The sequence below is a fragment of the Mustela erminea genome, chromosome 20 (genome assembly GCF_009829155.1).
Source record: "Mustela erminea isolate mMusErm1 chromosome 20, mMusErm1.Pri, whole genome shotgun sequence".
In the NCBI taxonomy this organism is placed as follows: Eukaryota; Metazoa; Chordata; class Mammalia; order Carnivora; family Mustelidae; genus Mustela; species Mustela erminea.
The window spans coordinates 21595419-21615016 of NC_045633.1; the positions used below are offsets into that span (position 1 = coordinate 21595419).

The following is a 19598-nucleotide window of genomic DNA, read 5'->3' on the forward strand; positions in this document are numbered from 1 at the left end:
ATGCAATTCCTTAAGTCCTCACTAAACTCACCTCACACAAACTCAAGTCTTTTTAGTACGTCCTGTCTACTAATGTATTCTCCCTTGTGAGCCTAATAAACCATAATTACTCAACAAGACATATATGCTCCTAGTGGGTTTTGGCTGGAGGGCACTGACAGCTCTAACAGGTTATTTGGTAAAAGGATCTCTCTGTTCATCTTTAATCCGAAGCTGTGATATTAAGTTTGATCACTCCCAAGACAGAAATTAGAATGATTTTCTTAAAAATGACAACAACTAAGTTTTGCACAGTAGAAAAAGCAAATATGATCTTCTTAGAAATTAGTTCCTTCCAAGATTTTCTTAGCCCATTGCATTACGAAGTAGAAAAAATGTCATAGTAACCACCTTTCCAAGAGCCCCTTTTATGTCCCTGTTCCTCAGGCTGTAGATGAAGGGGTTCAGCATGGGGGTCACCACTGTGAACATCACAGCAGCTGCTGTATCTGTGTCAGCTAAGTGGGAGGACAAAGGGTTGAAATACACAGCAATGATGGTGCCATAGAAGAGAGAAACCACAGCCAGGTGGGAGCCACAGGTGAAGAAGGCTTTCCATCTCCCCTTCGTGGATGGGACTCTCAGGACAGCACAGGTAATACGGACATAAGAAGCCAGGATGCAAATAAATGGAGTGATCATGATCAGAGAACCCTCGGTCAGAATCATCATCTCATTGAGGTATGTGTCAGAGCAGGAGAGTTTCAGGAGGGGCGTCACATCACAGAAATAGTGGGGGATGGCATTGTCAGCACAGAACGAAAGTCGAGCCATCAGCAGGGTATGCAGCAGAATATTCAGGTTGGCGATGACCCATGACCCCGCGACCAGCAGGCCACAGAGCTGGGGGGTCATCTTTGTTGAGTAGTGTAAGGGGTGGCATATGGCTACAAAGCGGTCATAGGCCATCGCAGCCAGGAGGAAATTGTCCATGTCCACAAATGTGAATACAAAATACATCTGTGTGAGACACCCAGAAAAGGAGATGGTCTGAGTCCCAAGTATGTGGTTGGCCAGCATCTTGGGGACAGTGGTGGAGGCAAAGCAGATGTCGACGAAGGACAGGTTGCTGAGGAAGAAGTACATGGGGATGTGCAGGCGGGAGTCCAGGCCGATGGCCAGGAGGATGAGCAGGTTTCCCAGGACCGTGGCCAAGTACATGCTCAGGAAGAGCACAAAGAGGAGCTGCTGCTGCTGGGGCTGCCTGGAGAGCCCGAGGAGGAGGAACTCAGAGACGCTCGACTGGTTGGCCCCTCTCATGGGGCTGGACGCAGATGCAGAGAACCAAAGCAGAGCTCAAAAACCTAGAAGCTTTGGCTTTGGATATAACAATTCAAGCTCCACCCTATGGTCATGTTCATTAAACCTGTATCAGAATTGCTCAGTCAGGATCCACCCCTAGTCTCTACGCCCTCAACTTCCAACCCCCAGTCCTAGATGATGCTGGTCCCACCAGACTCATCTTTAAAATTTTATCATATACAAAAACAAACACAGACACAAACAAAGCCCTTCTCTGCCATTATGTATGTCTCTTTTAACATTCGCAGGCTTTCTCCCACTTCTTAGTAGCTCACAGAGACAAGTAAAACAGTGACTACTACGGAGTGTATCTCAAGCTCCAGCTGATGGATTTAGGCCTCTATCACTCCCGGGATCTGGTAGATTTCACAAAGGAGGCTCTTCAAAGAACTTCCCTCATTAGTAATTATACATATAAATAACTTCACTCATTAGTAAAATATATACATATACATATACATATGTATATATACGCATATATATATATAGCCTGTTATTATCTTACCTGGAGGAAGTTGGTACTGTTGATAGCAAGATTTCTTTATCTTTGAGGAACCAACCAATGCTCTTCTTTAGTATAAGATTTGGAAAGCATTGCAAATATGGGTAGATCCTGAATGAGTGAGAAGAATTCATTGCCTGAGCTCTCTGTGCAGAGAAGGATGTTTGGGGAAATTAGAAACAGGTATTTACAGTGGCTTCCATGGCCAGTGGGACCAGATTCCCTGAGAGCCTCATTAGAGACAAGTAGAAAGTTACTGTCCCATCTATTTCCTAGTCCCCGTGGATGCAACAATGACGACAAAGTATAAGGATCTAAGCCCTGGGTCAGAATGTGGGAGACAGAGCAATCTGGGTGGAGATGAGTTCCAGAGAAAAGTCCCTGATCCCTCAAGTTGCATCACCTTGCTGATCTGGGCTTATGCTTATAGATTTTGAAAATTCAATTGTTAAAAGATTTTTCTTATTTTCTTAACTCAGAGACAAGTTGTTGCAGTGTCAGCAATATATCTTTCATATATGGTCACTTACTCTATAGAGTTAGTGATGCATTTGTAGATAGGGATGCTGGATGCGGGGTACATTGTAGACTTGTACTAAATCCTTTAAAACAGTCGGTATAGAAGATAACCTGTTTGTACCTGGGGGGTGGAAGTGGGGAAGAGACCTATCAAGGAGAGCATAAGATGCCATGATTGCAAACCTCCAGGCTCCTAGAGAAGATTCTTTTGTGATATCTTCCGAGTTCACAGCAGATCCCTGTTTTCTGAGAATGGTCCCCTAATCTACAGAGACACAGGGGTGTGGAATCCAGCAGCCCAATTTGTACTCCAACTCCTCCTGCCCAGTGAGGACTCATGATTGGATTAGGGAACCTGGAACTGAGGCTGAGGACCTATGGGTGATTTTCAGTTTTTCCTTTTCTCTTTTCTTTCCTTCCCTCCTTCCTTCTCTCCCTCTCCCTCTTTCGCTCCTGAAGTAGCTGCGGGAGGGAAGACTTGGCCTGAATATGTAAATTCAAAAGCTTGCAACTCTCTTCCTGACTGCCTCACAGATAGAGAAGAGCAAAAAATACAAAAACAGAGAGAGAAGTAAAAATGAGCTGGATGGAGTACTGAAGGCTGTTCAGTTCATGGCTCAAGTACTTTTCTGATGATTGGCTACATCATGGCCTCACTCACAGTTCTTCATTGCAAACAACAAAAATAAAAGTCTTACTAAGTTAAGCAGAAAAGGATTTCTTGAAAATGATGATGGATGACCTTCAAAACCACTGAGCAAGTGTAGAACCACTCTCAGAAGGTCACACACCAACTATAATGGCCCAAATCATGCTATAGAGAGAATAGGTTTGATGAACTTATCAATATTTCTGCTACTGTCAAATGTTATAGTTCTTGTACTGTCATGCCTAAATGTTACAGTTCATGACCATGTAACTATTGCTGGACATGGGATGCCACCAGCAGTACTTGGGTGTCCACCTTAATGCAATGATTATCAGCGCTGGAAAAGGTCCTCCTGGTCTCCCCTTCTGAAGTGGAGTCAGGGTATCTGATGGGGAGACATATACCCACATCTTAGCTGCAAGGGGGGCTCGGAAATAAACTATTCAGGGCTTCCTGTTATGGAGGAAGAAGTTGACTTTTTTCCTCACCAAAATTATGAGGTAGAAAATTACCTAGGCTTCAGAAGGGTTACAGAAGTTGGGAAGCAAAAAAATCATGATAAATGGCTGCTAGAATCCACTCCTCTAGTTGCACACAACATTAACAAATGTCACCCTCTTACCAATTTATGCTTCAGTAGGAGAGACATTATCCGGCCTAACATAACTGTTAGGCTCCCTTGTACCTTCCACTCTATGAAGTTACACAGTTTGCCATCTATGAACCAGGAAATAGGCTTTCACCAGACACCAAATGTGCCAGCATCTTGATCCTGGATTTCCCAGCCTCCAGAACTGTGAGAAAATACATTTCTATTGTTTGTAATCTAGCCAGTCTGTGATATTTTGTTACAGTCACCTGAATGGAGCAAAACACAAAGTCAGCCCAAGTCAATGTGGGAAGGGATTACACAATACCAGGATCACTGGGAGGCAGTTTGGCAACTGGTTATCACATTCCTTTAATTAAGGATTTATTTGAGAGACAGAGCACAGGTGCAGGAGAGCAGGGGGAGGAGCAGTGGGAGAAGAAGGGAGAGAATCCAGGCACTCTCCACTGAGCATGGAGCCCACTCCAGGCTCAATCCCAGGACACTGTGATCAGGACTTGAGCTGAATCAAGAGTCAGATGCTTAACAGACTGAGCCATTCAGGTTCCCCTCACATTCCCTTTATTATAAAGTGAGTTCCTTGCCTTGAAACAGTATTTGTGGGATGCAGAAGGGACAGATCCATTCATCCCTAACACACAGCCTAACAGTCTTTAAATCTCAGGTTGATGAGTGCCTTTTGTGCATATTAGTTTCCTTTTCCTATGTGCTTCCAAACATTCCCAAATACCTATGCTCACAAAGGTTTTCACACCACTTTCATTATATCACCTTGATTACGTGCGTGATACATGGAATGCAATAAAGATCCTAAGTCTGAGGACCAAGGCTCACAGCTTAACCTCTCTTACGTTGGCAGTATAGGCAACTGTCTCCAGCACCACATGCATACATCGGCATTGCCTCCTACACCACAAATCTTGGGAGTCTTAAAGCAGCAATTCTCAAACATTAACGTGCACAGAAATCACCGAGGCATGTTAAAGCAAAGAATCTGAATAAGGAAGTCTGGGATGCAGCCTGAAATGATGCATTTCTAATAATCCCCGAGGCAATGCCTGGTCCTCGGAGAACAGAAGAGCCCTTTCCCTGAGAAGTGTCTGAGCCACCTACACCCACTTTTGCTCTGCTGACTCCTCCACCAACCTCACCTTTTTGAAAGGATATACAAATCGGAAGTCAGACCTTGACTTCAGCCTTTGGAAGTCCCGGCCTGCGGAAGTCGGAGATAGGAATCCTGAACACCTGTGACCCATCCTAACCAGGAAGGGAAGACTAAGGGGCAGAGCACTAAAGGACCAGGGCACGTGCAAAGGAAGGCTCATGGGACCCGCCAGCTGCCCAGGTTTTGTGGGCACGAACCCCAGAGTGCCTCTTTACGCCGTTTCGGGGGAAAAGATTCAGAGTCACTTACGGCAACGCAGAAGCCCCAGTCCATGCTGGAGTTCCCAGGCCGCCTCTCTTCACCAAAAGACTAAACCTCACCTCCTCGCGGAGACCAAGCAGAGAGGAGATTCCGCTCATCCTATCTAATTGGGCAAGAGTACGAGGGGCGGGGGCAACTCAGCCTCTGATTGGCTCCGTTAGAGGGCGTGACAGCGCTTCCGGGAAGTGGCTCAGTCTGATCCGCCTCTCCCGCGCTGCGCCTGCGCGTGGCTAAGGGAGATCAGACAGTTCTGAGCCTGCGACTCCAGACACCCCGGGTAGGGGGTGGAAGTGGGAAACATATAGGGGCTCAAAGTAATCAAAGTAAGTAATATTATAGTATGACTTATAAGTATAAGTAATATATAGTATTACTATAATAATATTATTATAATTAATTATAATTATAAATAATATAAGTTATATTATAATTAATTATAATGTCATTAATCACTACAACGTTATTAATTATAATTATTAATTACTAATAATTCTATGATACTATAGTTTACTTATAAATATTATAGTAAGTAATATTTCAGTGCAGTGTTTTTTAAAAAGCAAAGTTAATGCAAAAAATCTTTTAACAAAATACAAGAATTTTTTTTTAAGGTGAACTTTTTTTTTAAGATTTTATTTATTTATTTGATAGAGAGAGATCACAAGTAGACAGAAAGGCAAGCAGAGAGAGAGGGGGAAGCAGGCTCCCCGCTGAGCAGAGAGCCCGATGCGGGACTCGATCCCAGGACACTGAGCCAAAGGCAGCGGCTTAACCCACCAAGCCACCCAGGAGCCCCAAAATATAAGAATTTTTAAAGACAAGATCAGTAAGCTGAAAGTTTAACATTATTTAAGACCTTCACTTAGTCAAGAGAAATTGTCAAATATGGCAGTTCTCTCAGTGGAAACAGGCAAAGATGATTCTGAAAATATTACTTATGAGTTTACTTTTGCTAAGCTAGTGTCAAAGATAAATACAAACAGACATTGGTTAAAGCAGTGAAAATTGATTTTATTCAGTACCTACCAACGGCATGGGAAGAAGCTGAGCTCCATTCCACTTTTTGCAGAGGTGATTGGGCATTTTAAAGGGAGAATGAGCACGTCGGGAGAGGGAGTGATTGGCGGTTATGGAAGCTAGGCATCTACCCTACCATACAGACAGGGTCCCTATCTTCAGGTGTTTCTGGAACAAATGGTACATTCTTTTGGCAGCCTTGATTTTTCTGAGGCAGGCAGTAAGGGCACCTAGGGTCATCCAAAATCAAGCAAAATGACTGAATAGCAACACTGTATTTTGTAAAATTTTATCTCCAAATAAAATACTAAAGTTGTTTCAATGAACAGTCACTAATGGGGCAAGTGGACTAGACACTAATACTTAACCTTTGATTATGCAACATGATATATCTGTTCTTTTCCTTTGTTGTCATTCTGTTGTTATTATTATTAAAAGACCTCTCACCACTCACTTCGGTGGCTCAGTAGATTAAGCTCAGGTCATGGTCTTGGATCATGGGTCCCAGTCCTGAGTTGAGCTCCCTGCTCAGTGGGGAATCTGCTTCTCCTTCTCCCATGGCCCCTCTCCCTCCCCCTAGTCATGTCCATGTGCACTCTCTCTGTCAAATAAAAAAAGTTTTGGTTTTTTTTTTTTTTTTTAAAAAGCTGAAAGAGGGACGCCTGGGTGGCTCGGTTGGTTAGGCAGCTGCCTTCGGCTCAGGTCATGATCCCAGCGTCCTGGGATCGAGTCCCACATCGGGCTCCTTGCTGGTCAGGGAGCCTGCTTCTCCCTCTGCCTCAGCCTGCCATTCTGTCTGCCTGTGCTCGCTCGCTCTCCCTCTCTCTCTCTCTCTGACAAATAAAAAAAAAATCTTTAAAAAAAAAAAAGCTAAAAGATCTCTCAGATGGGGTTCTCTAGAACATGTGCTTTTTGTTCCCCTATCCAGTATTAATGGTTTGCAAGTGTAATAAGTGTCAAGAGCCAAGTTTTTATGGGTGTCCAAGGTGAATAGTTTATGAGTGTGATCCCTGAGCATCTCACAGTCTTTGGAGTGCCTAAGGGCAAAGAGGAAGCGGGGAGGGAGCAGCAATAAACAGACTACACAGTATCACATATATAATAACTCAAAGAGGAGATTTCTGTGGGAACTCAGGAGAGGGACTGAGAATCTCAGCCTAGAGGAATCATCAAAAGCCTCATAGGGGAAATATTGACTTGGATTTTGAAAATTCAGAGAAGGTTTCTTCCTCAGGAAGGAGGACTAGGCCTCCTGAACACATGAAAAAACAAATGTTAACCTGTTTCTCCAAAATCAAAGGAACACCTTATTGCTAAATACACCCCCATAAAGCAAGACAATCTAATTGGATGATGAGACACTGCCACAGAATGTTCACATGCCCCTTCAGAATATTGAAATGTTGAAACCTAACCCCCAATCTGTAGTACCTTTGGGAGGTGACTAAATCACGAGTGGGGGACCCCCATAAAGGGATTAGGGTCCTCATAAAATAGACCCTAGAGAGCTTCCTCATGCCTTCTACTACCTGAAGACACAGAAAGAAGAACCAAGAAGCAGCCTGTCATCTGACACTGAATCTCTGGACACCTTCATCTTGGACTTCCAGTCTCCACAGCTGTGAGAAGTAAATGTTCATTGTCTAAGCTACACAGTATACAGTGGTTTCATTAGAGAAGCCTAAACAGATTAATAAGAGCACTAGAAATTATTAATAAGAGCACTAGAAATTTTCTCTGGACTCCATGTGTGGCTTAGGGTGTGTGAGTTCAGCCAAAAGACCAGACCTCCCAGCACAGGAACACTTGAGCCCACAGAAAACTTCAGTGACTTTTTCACCTCTATTGTTGTTACCCTCATTAGACATCAGATTTCCCCTTAGGATTTCTAGGATTGCTCTTCATAATGAGCAATCAGAAAGTACATTCAAAGCAGTGTGATTGTCAATTCAGAAATTACATTAAAACCCCCCTAGGGACCTTAAAGGAGGTGGGGGAAGGCCAACGTCTGAATCTCATTCCAAAAATTCTGGCTTAATTAGTCAAAGCTTGGTCCAGCAACCATATATATGGTGTCAAAGCTCCCCAGGTGATACTGTCATGCATCCAAGATTGAAAAACACTGGCTTAGATTCTTAGAGCATTTCCAAAAAGAAAGTGGAAACTAATTTTGTTAAATGTAAATTTTTAGAGGGATCACCTAGAAAGGAAAAACTTGACCGTTATGCAAAGAAGGTTTAAATATAGTAATTAGAAACAAATAAATTGGGACACCTGGGTGGCTCAGCTGGTTAAGCGGCTGCCTCCGGCTCAGGTCATGATCCCAGCGTCCTGGGATCGAGTCCCACATCAGGCTCCTTGCTCAGCCGGGAGCCTGCTTCTCCCTCTGCCTCTGCCTACCACTCTGTCTGCCTGTGCTCGCTCTCGCTCCTCTCTCTCTCTGACAAATAAATAAATAAAATCTTAAAAAAAAAAAGAAACAAATAAATTACCTATTTAAAGAAACAGGGTTGTGTTTAAGTCTAAGTTCATTCATAAATGTCTATTGGAAGTATTTATTCTAAGTTCCTTGCAAACACTTTGATAGCTACATTTCAGTGAGCTGACAAAGATTAATATCCCTGGGAATAATAGATCCATTATACTTGCATCACTAAGAGCATGTCTTCCTGCCCATCATTTTTCTTAAGGCTGCTTTCAAGTCCCTGTTCCTCAGGCTGTAGATGAAGGGGTTCAGCATGGGGGTCACCACTGTGTACATCACAGTGGCTGCGGTGTCCTTCTCAGAAGAGTGGGAGGACAAAGGGTTGAAATACACAGCAATGATGGTGCCATAGAAGAGAGAAACCACAGCCAGGTGGGAGCCACAGGTGGAGAAGGCTTTCCATCTTCCCTTTGTGGATGGGACTCTCAGGACAGCACAGGTAATATGGACATAAGAAGCCAGGATGCAAATAAATGGAGTGATCATGATCAAAGAACCCTCGGTCAGAATCATCATCTCATTGAGGTATGTGTCAGAGCAGGAGAGTTTCAGGAGGGGTGTCACATCACAGAAATAGTGGGGGATGGCATTGTCTGCACAGAAGGAGAGTTGAGCCATCAGCAGGGTATGCAACAGAGCATTCAGGTTGGCAATGACCCATGATCCCACGACCAGCAGGCCACAGAGCTGGGGGGTCATCTTTGTTGAGTAGTGTAAGGGGTGACATATGGCTACAAAGCGGTCATAGGCCATCACAGCCAGGAGGAAATTATCCATGTCAGCAAGCTCAAAGAGAAAATACATTTGTGTGAGACACCCAGAAAAGGAGATGGTCTGAGTCCCGAGTATGTGGTTGGCCAGCATCTTGGGGACAGTGGTGGAGGTGAAGCAGATGTCCACGAAGGACAGGTTGCTGAGGAAGAAGTACATGGGGATGTGCAGGCGGGAGTCCAGGCCGACGGCCAGGAGGATGAGCAGGTTTCCCAGGACCGTGGCAAGGTACATGCTCAGGAAGAGCACAAAGAGGAGCTGCTGCTGCTGGGGCTGCCTGGAAAGCCCAAGGAGGAGGAACTCAGAGACGCTCGACTGGTTGGCCCCTCTCATGGGGCTGGACGCAGATTAACAAAGAACAGTGAGGGCAGATCCTTGTGCAGGGATGGTTAGGATGTAGCGGATCAGACTCATGCAGGATCACATGCGCGCATCAGTTCATAAAATTACTAAGAGGATGTGTCCACCCAACTGGTACTTCCAACTTCCAACTTAATTTGTATTGAAAACACACACATTAACCTTTAAAAAGAGACAGATTAACACATGACCTGACTACGTGGCTCTGCTTACCTTTCCCAATCCTGCCCCCTGCCCCGATCTATCCAATTCCTGTGTAATTCAGAAGAGATGAGAGAAACAGTTGATTATTACTGGGTTCTAGAGTGTCATCCGATGGATTTAGGGCTTCTATTATTAAATTCCTGTATCTGGAAGATGTAATGGAGGAGGTTCCTAAAAAAATCTCTGTGTCTTAATAGATACTGATGTCGCTACTTCCACCATCTTACCTGAAGGGAGGTTGGGGCTGTTGCTACCAAGTGTTCTCCACTTCTGCATAACTGACCATTGCTTTTCCTCATTGTAGAGACTGGAGGGTCTTGGAAATATAGGCAGGTAAGGAGTGACTGAAGAGTGGGGGTTCATGGTCTCAGACATCTGTTCAAGGAAGGTGTATGGGCCAATCACAGAGCAAGCACTTACAGGAGCTTCACAACCACCGGGACAAGATTCCCTGAGAGCCTCATTAGAGATGAGAAAAGAATAATTGTCTTGCCTATGTTTGGCCTTTTGGACCAAACAATAAAGACAAAGAATATTATCTAAGGTTTAGATGTAACTCTTGGGTCAGAACTTGGAAGATAGTAGAAAGGAGGCTGCCGTGATAGAGAGAAATCCAAGACAAAATGCCTTTGGAACTGAGTGATCTGGGCGTGTGCCCATAGATGTGAAAATTCAGTTATTAAGTCCTTGTTCTCATTTCCTTTTTTTTCATACACTGGGCTGTTCCTGTGTTTTCTGTGTCGCCTTGGCTTTCTTGTGTCTAGTTATCTTCCAAGAATATTAGTGATTCCTAATCTCCATTTTACTAGTGGGAATGTTGAGAGCACATTACAGAGATGAGAGTAAACCATGGGCCTGTGGGGAAAATGAGAGCCTGATTTAAGGGAAGTTGTCTCCAGGAGAACCCAGCATGCTGTGATTTATAAACTCCAGGCCATAAGGGCCAGTGTTTTTTTGGGATTTGAGTCTACCGGACATTGTTTGGCTCTTTTCTGAATGGAAGCCCTGAATCCAAACAGTAGTAGCAGCAGGGTCCCAGCCACCATGTTTGTGCCACATCCTCTTTCCTTCACCATACCTGGTTGGACCAGGGTAATTGGAACTAGGATTTATGGATAGCTGGTCCATGTCATTGTGTGGCTTGCCTGGAATGTATAAGCTCAACCTTCTGCCTGTGCATTACTATTTGACAGACTGAGAAGTAGAGGAAGGTTGAGGAATAAACACAGAGGAAGAAGATATCAGTTGGATAAAATCTTCACGGTGTTCCAATTCTTGGTGCAAGCCCTTTCCTGATGCTTGGTTACATTCTGGCATGTTTCACTCTGGGTCCTTAGTTGCAATTGTGGAATTTTAGCAGAAAAGGATTTCATTAAAAGAAGTGTCTGACTCTTGACTTTGGTTCAGGCCATGATCTCAGGGTTGTGAGGTCAGGCGCTGCATCAAACGCTACACTGGGCATGGAGTCTGCTTGAGATTCACTCTCCCTCTCCTTCTGCCACTACCCCCCACTCATGCTCTCTCTCTCTGGCTCTCTCTCTCTCTCTCTTTCAAATAAATAAGTAAATCTTTTAAAAAAAGAATATTGACTTCATCAATGAGTGGCTAAACAATGGAATGTACAATAATCTGCATATATATTGGAATATTATTCAGCCATAAAAAGGAATGAAGTCCTGATACATGTTAGAACAGGGATGAACCAAAATCATTAATCTAAGTGAAAGAAGACAGACAGGAAAGATCACGCATTGTCTGTTAGGACATCCAGGTGGAAGGACCCAAGAGTCAGATGTTTGGGGCTTACAGTTCAGGGCAGGATCTGGCTTCGCATTGTTCAGAAGTCATCATAAGCACATACGTTTATTTGATGCTATGAAAGTGGATGTGATTGTCCAGAGAGAAATAACAAAATGTGAAGGAAAAAAATCCAAGGGTAAAACCCATAAGGACAGTAACATACAATGAGGTGACAGCAGAAGACAGGCTAGTAAATGTGATCTGTAAGACAGGAACCAGGAAACAGTGAGGGAACATATAAAAATTGGTGTCTCAGAAGCCAAGGCCTAAGTTTCAAAACAAAACAAAAAACCCAAAACCTTGTATCGGTCATGTATTATCACAGTGATACTTTGCAACAAACTCCACAACCTCAGTGTCTTAGAAAATCAATAACCTATTCACTGGGGTACAGGACAGCTGAGCTTCATACTGTGGATCATGGGGACTTGGCACCACACTGTGGGTTGGGCTCATGTTCTCTGTTTTTCTTTCCTCCTGGGTCCTGGGCTGGAGGGGCAACCGTGACCCAGAGAATGTTCTGGTGGAACATGGAGAACAGAAGCAAATCCGACTGTGCAAGCCCATGTGAAGCCTCTCCTTAGATTATCTTCATAGACATCGCCTTGGCCAAAGCAACTCATGCGGCCGAACACCAAGTCAAGAGTCAGGGAAGGGCACTCCATCTCCATGAGGCCATGAAAAGGGCATGCTTACATGTAATTGTATTACACAGGAGCAAACGATTGAGATCCACAATTCATTCTATCCTAAGAACCTCATTGTAAAGAATGCCAAAGAGATAAAGAACTTAAGAAAAGAGCTATATGGCATCAATTATATTTCATAAAATGATATGCTTAAAGAAAACACCTTTTTTAAAAATATGCTAGGGATGCCTGGGTGGCTCAGTCCATTAAGCGGCTGCCTTTGGCTCAGGTCATGATCCCAGGATGGGATCAACCCCCACACTGGGCTCCCTGCTCAGTGGAGAGCCTGCTTCTCCCTCTCCCTCTGCCTGCTGCTCTGCCTACTTGTGCTCTCTATCTCTCTGTCAAATAAATAAATAAAGACTTTTTAAAAAATACAATAAAATAAAAAATATGCTAAATGCAATAGGGCCTCGAAGTTGAGCGTGTGTGTTTCGGTCAGCCAACATCACTTAGCCATCCTGTTTCCAGAGAACCATTACAATTAAAATGCTAAAGGAACACAGAAACCAAATTATTCAGATTTCAGGGTTTTTCTGATATTTTTTTTCTTCTTGATAATTTTCTGCATTTTCCAAAACCTTTCTTCAACAATTAGTGTCAAGGAACACATGAGTGGCTCAGTTCTTCCAGTGTCCAACTCTTGATTTCAGCTGAGGTCATGGTCACAGGGTCATGGGATCAAGCCCTGCATTGGGCTCAGCACTCAGCATGAAGTCGGCTTGTCTCTCTCCCTCTGTTCCTCCTGCCCCACTCATGCTCTGTCTGCCTCTCTCTTAAATAAATAAATAAATCGTTTTTAAAACAACAATAAACAATGCCAAGAACTACAGAGAGTCTGAGATTTTACCCTGCTTGCTAGTTAACAAGCTAGTCTGGGAATTTCATGGATGGAGGCAGAAGACACAAAATTCTCAGGCCAGAAGGACCTTATTACACCAGTAACTGAAACCAGAGCAGCAGCCTTTATACCAGTTCCTTAAGCCCCAATTCCCATAGCATGACATGAATAAAGCCAGGCAGCATCTGTGTACACAGTAGATGATCTAGAGAAGAGAATCCTCAAGCTTAGGAAATCAAATTAAAGTGAGAATAAGTCTTCCTGACATTTACTCCCGAAGGAAACATTGTATTTATTATACTGGATGGTGAAAAACCCACACTTTGCTCTGGAAAGACCATTTTCGTCTTCCAAGGCTATTCCCTATAGAAACATCTTTGAAGAATATGGTCTAGAACAGAAGCAGTGACTATCTCTGCTCACTAATGTACAGAAAAGCTAGAGACCGATGGAGTACTATCTCCCACCAAGCATGTATTTATTTTATACTCATAAAATTGCATTTGTTTGTTTTTTTCATAGTAAACAGGTGATGGAGATATTCATTGTTGACTAATTCTTTCCAGGCAAAGGACTGTAGTTGATTTTTTTCTCAGGTACTAGAAAGCTTTAGAAAAATATCCTGAAAAACAGGGAAAGAATCCTTCATCCAAGTCAACTACTTCAGAAAGTCCATAAGAACAAGCCAACACAAGCCAAGAAAAAAGTAGAGCTGGTGATTCAGTATTAACCAAAGTATTCCTTAAGGAATTCCTTAGGAAATACTTAGGTTAATATTAGAAAAATTAAAGAGAACAAAGGTCTTTCTGTTACTAAAAGATACAATCCATAATGAATGTACAATCTTTGTGAACCTCTGTGCCCCCCAAAATCTAACATCAAGTTAAAAAGTTAAAGCTATTAATAAATAGAAAAAAATGTTGAAATACTAATTATAAGATTTTACAGATCAATAAAAACATTATCAGAATGTTATAATTTTCTTTTATTTATTTATTTGTTTATTTATTTGACACAGAGAGAGAGAGAGCACAAATAAGCAGAGAGGCAAGCAGAGAGAGAGGGAAACAGGCTCCCCACTGAACAGAGAGCCCCATGCGGGGCTCGATTCCGGGACCCTGGGATCATGACCTGAGCCGAAGGCAGAGGCTTTAACCCACCAAGCCACCCAGGCGCCCCTGTTATAATTTTCATATACACTTTTGTGAATTCTATTTTACAGATATAACCATATCTTAGAAAAAGCCCAATTGAAGTCTATGCCACATAAAAAGACCCCAAGGATTCAGAGAGGTTGTCAAAGGTAGAAGTGTAAATATGAGCCGGGTGTTCTTGGTTGACACCGTGGAACTGGAAGCCCCCGTAATTGTAGCCACCATGGCCCACAGTCAGGCTTTAGTGGAGGATAAAGTAAAACTGAACTCAGATAGCTACAGCTTGAGGCCATAGGAGGGTCCCAGTGCTGTCCCCAAAGGCATGTGAACCACAAGCATCATTGCTGCAGCAGACAGATCTCCTGCAGACCAAACAAAATCAAGATTCAGGAGCTACACTGTGTGCTAGTCATTTGCACAGTCATGCCTATGGGTGGACCCAACTTCCGGTTCTCTCTCCGCCTGGCTGGGGGAAGGAGGACTGGCTGACTCTTCTGAATGAGCTTCTGAGTACTTTGACGCCAAGAGGCAGGTATTGGACAGCCTGGTTATACATTACAAATAACGTGGGGCAGAAATAATGAAAATAGAATAAACGATGACTTTAATTTTACTATAAGCTGAAGAAATTGGTCATCTAAGTCTTATGTGGGATTAAGGGACACAAACAAAGAATTATACACCAGACATATGCAGCAGCATGATTTATAGCACAGAAACACTTGAAATTGTTCAGGGCCAGAGAATGACTCTATGAATGGATAAGATATTACACAGCCATTAAAATCACATTTCTAAGACCTTTACTGACCTGGGAAGAAGGAGGTAGAAGATTGGAACACCAAATAATATGGAAATACTGCAGCCAGCTTTTCTAAAATTGTACCCACCGCTGTATAACAGCAGTTATCCTGGAGTAGCAAGATTGCAGGTTATTTTAACTTAATTCTTTTTGATGTTTGGTGTCCCATCATGCATAGGTACTACTTGTCTAATTCAAAGGGATATTTTTTAAATGAGGAAATTTTTTTAAAAAACAATAGTGTCCAAATAAAAAGCTAAGGCAGTATTCACTCATCCACATTTTTTTTTTCTTTCAGCAAGGCTCTTGGTCTAGAAGCAGTGGAGTGTACTGGTTACAAGGTGAATAGTGTGTGAATTGGGGTATGGAAGAGCTTATAATTTGTGGAAAGCCCTTGCTGGAGTAGAAGAATAAACCAAAGATGAAAATAGAGCTCGGGAATCAGGAGGCACCCATGGAGGCAACATTTGACTTGCCTCTTGAAAGTGCAGGAGGGTGTTGATGTTGGGGGAGAGTTGTGTCCTTAATGCCACAAAGAAGAAAGTAGGGGGAATTGGTCCAGACAGAGGGAACAGCAAGTGTCAATTTGCTTCCCTGGTATCAAAGACCATGTACCTCTGACAGCCAGCTGAGATCCCTGCAACCAGAGTGTCTTCCCATTCTGTGCTGTTTAACCTCTGGAAGCTCTGGGCCATGTGACGCCCAGGGCCTCTGAGTCTCACTTGAAATTTTATCACCCACTTTAGTCCTCATATTTTACTCTGTTCTTTTGCCTGAGTCTCAAAACAATTTTTTTAAAGTTATCTTGACCTGAGATCAAGAGTAGTGTGCTCATCTGACTGAGTCAGCCAGGCGACCCTCAACACTAATTTTTCTGACCATTTTTGTCACCCAATTTTATGACTGACCAACAGAGAATATGTAAGGAATATGAGCTAGACCAGTGATTCCCACCCTGACCATGCATTAGAGTCATCTGAGATTTTTACAATCTGTGTTGCGGCTCCCCCTACCCCAAGAGATTCTGATCTATCTGGTCATTGTTAGGGCCTGGAGCAGTGGATTGTAAGGGCTTCCAGGTAATTCTAATATTAAAAAACAAGTGTAGCATGTATCCTTCCAGAGAGACGACTTAAAAAGGAAACACTTGAGGGGCACCTGGGTGGCTCAGTCAGTTAAGTGTCAACTCTAGATTTTTGGCTCTGGTCAGGATCTCACGGTTGTGAAATCAAGCCACATGTTAGGCTCTGCACTGGGCATGGAGCCTGCTTAACATTCATTCTCTTTCTCTCTCTCCCTCTATCCCCTCCCCTGCAAAAAAAAAAAAAATTAAAAAAAAGGAAATACCTGACTTGGATGTAAAGTAATTCAGAAGTTAGTCATTAAAAAGAAGTCTCATTACTTGGTAGATGCAGCGGGTTATGGGTGAATTCAGTCACCAAGTAAATAAATAGCGACAGCCTACGACATGCTCTTAGCACAAACATCAATATGTTTGTTTCCAGACTGTCTTTGACAAAACAGCTGCTATCTTAAACTAACTGATAGAAACAATAAGCATGGAAATAAAACTCAGCTTTGATCCTCTCCTCAGAAGGAAAATGTCTTCCTACCAACCACTTTTCCAAGAGCCCTTTTCAAGTCCCTGTTCCTCAGGCTATAGATGAAGGGGTTCAGCATGGGGGTCACCACTGTGTACATCACAGTGGCTGCGGTGTCCTTCTCAGAAGAGTGGGAGGACAAAGGATTGAAATACACAGCAATGATGGTGCCATAGAAGAGAGAAACCACAGCCAGGTGGGAGCCACAGGTGGAGAAGGCTTTCCATCTTCCCTTTGTGGATGGGACTCTCAGGACAGCACAGGTAATACGGACATAAGAAGCCAGGATGCAAATAAATGGAGTGATCATGATCAGAGAACCCTCGGTCAGAATCATCATCTCATTGAGGTATGTGTCAGAGCAGGAGAGTTTCAGGAGGGGCGTCACATCACAGAAATAGTGGGGGATGGCATTGTCTGCACAGAAGGAGAGTCGAGCCATCAGCAGGGTATGCAGCAGAACATTCAGGTTGGCGATGACCCATGACCCCGTGACCAGCAGGCCACAGAGCTGGGGGGTCATCTTTGTTGAGTAGTGTAAGGGGTGGCATACGGCTACAAAGCGGTCATAGGCCATCACAGCCAGGAGGAAATTGTCCATGTCCACGAACATGAATACAAAATACATCTGTGTGAGGCACCCAGAAAAGGAGATGGTCTGAGTCCTGAATATGTGGTTGGCCAGCATCTTGGGGACAGTGGTGGAGACGAAGCAGATGTCCACGAAGGACAGGCTGCTGAGGAAGAAGTACATGGGGATGTGTAGGCGGGAGTCCAGGCCGACGGCCAGGAGGATGAGCAGGTTTCCCAGGACCGTGGCCAGGTACGTGCTCAGGAAGAGCACGAAGAGGAGCTGCTGCTGCTGGGGCTGCCTGGAGAGCCCGAGGAGGAGGAACTCAGAGACGCTCGACTGGTTGGCCCCTCTCATGGGGCTGGACGCCTGAGCCCAGAGGCAGGTAAAGCAGGAAAAATTCACGAGCCTGGGAAATGTTGGTTACAGTGGGACAACTAAGAAGACCACAAAGAGAAAGGCTGTGTGGCATAGGTGAGGCATTAGAACCTTGCTCTCGGTGTGTTTGGCCAGGGATGGCCTTTCCTGTGCCGCCATCCTTTCATTAGCAAAATGAGGGCAGCGCTTCTGGAAAGCCATTGAAAGATTGTGACAGTGGTCTTATCCATACACTCTTTGTATGTTTGAACCTTCTGTCGTGACCATGTGTCTTCAAATAGTGTCACAAATCACTATAGATATAAGAATATTAATAGACATTTAGAATGAGTACTGGAGAACACATGTAAATGGTTACCATAGAGACTGACATATGGTAAACATACATCCTAACATGTGGATATTGGTGCCACGATTATCATGAGGGTGTTGCCTGAGAGAACATTTCTCAGTTCCATTATCTCTAATCCAGACATTACACATTCCTAACATATTCGCTCTGAGGCTCACACCAGTGATCGATCGCTACTATCATACTGCTGCTGCTGCTTCCTGGGCTAACATTTTCTGAGCACTTTACAGAGCTTTGAGCCAGCCCTCAGTCTAACTTGTAAAATGGAAATGGCAATGACCCCATGTTAGGGGCAGACACTCGGCCAATTGGTTTTCTCCACAGTTCAGGTCTCATGGACATAGAAGATATACATGGTCATGGCTAGGTGACCGCAAGGGATGGCGATGAGCTCAGAACTGTTTCTTTGGCTCCACTTTAAAGAAAGATGTCGTGAGGAGTGCCCCCCGAAAAGGGTTACACTTTAGCAGTCAGTTATTGATAAAGTCCCACTGATCTGACTCTTACCCCAAAAAGAACAGCAGTCATCACGGTCACCAGAAGTCCCAAGCTTGCTTCACTTTTCCAGACCTGGCCAGAGATTACCGGTTTGAGGAAAAGGGACTTGTCATTGGGGTTTTCAGGCTCAGTCTGCTTGAATAAGGGCTGGAGTACACAGACTTGTCCTGTGTACAAATACAAGAAAGGAAAGGATGTCTGGCATATACAACCCTTGGTGCAGGAAGGATGTCTAGGGGAATCAGAGGGCTAGCCCTTTACAAGAGCTTCCATGGCCACTAGGGCCATATTCCCTAAGAGCCTCGTTAGAGATAAACAGCAGGTAATTCTTCCTTCTTCTCCTTGGGCTCTTTTGGATCCAGCATTGATTAATAAAGGCCTGCCATCAGAGTTATGTTATTGCTGCTTTAGAGCTTGGCAACATTGGAAAAGAAGCTATCTTGGGGGAAATCATTAGCAACAAGTTTTCTGCTAGAAAAAACTCACAATCCTATATTTTATCTCCCACCCAAGCTGTGATGGTATCCTTGTTAGGAAATATACATGATGCTGTATATGAATTAAGAGAATAAACTTTGGATTCACACAGATGTGCAGCTAATTCCCAGATCCAACATTACCAGTTGTGTGACCTTGAGAAATCTATCAACCTGCATAGAATCACAAAATAATATTCATCTTGTACAGCTGTGCAGATTAAATGAGGTAATTTATGTTTAACATCTCATGACTCGTAATCTCATCAATGCACTGGGCTTAGACCATGTCCACTACATAGAGGCTGGAGGGATGAAGTGATATCTACATCCTTCCCTCTCTGCTCAGTCATCTATAGTCTGGATAAATGCCATTGGAAACATTGTCTTGTGTTTATCTTCATATAGCAATAGTCATTTTATAAGGGGCCAGTTGACAAGTTTTTTAGTCCATATTTTAATTTTGGGGATAAATGAGGAAGAATAGGAACCATTGTTTTGTCCATTTGTCAGTTAATATGACATGGTTGCCAGGAGGAAGACAGAATCTCT

At 43.6% G+C, this 19598-nt stretch overlaps 3 protein-coding genes across 3 annotated transcripts; all 3 read right to left on the reverse strand.

Moving 5' to 3' along the window:
* Positions 1 to 345: 345 nt before the first annotated feature.
* On the reverse strand, positions 346 to 1421 carry LOC116581453 (olfactory receptor 1F1-like). The gene has a single exon (XM_032328630.1). It carries the CDS (start codon positions 1297 to 1299, stop codon positions 346 to 348), a length of 954 nt encoding a protein of 317 aa, XP_032184521.1. The 5' UTR covers positions 1300 to 1421.
* Positions 1422 to 8717: 7296 nt separating this feature from the next.
* On the reverse strand, positions 8718 to 9653 carry LOC116581454 (olfactory receptor 1F1-like). The gene has a single exon (XM_032328631.1). The coding sequence runs from the start codon at positions 9651 to 9653 to the stop codon at positions 8718 to 8720; it is 936 nt and encodes a 311-aa protein (XP_032184522.1).
* Positions 9654 to 16760: 7107 nt separating this feature from the next.
* LOC116581008 (olfactory receptor 1F1) lies at positions 16761 to 17699 on the reverse strand. The gene has a single exon (XM_032327978.1). The coding sequence runs from the start codon at positions 17697 to 17699 to the stop codon at positions 16761 to 16763; it is 939 nt and encodes a 312-aa protein (XP_032183869.1).
* Positions 17700 to 19598: the final 1899 nt, after the last annotated feature.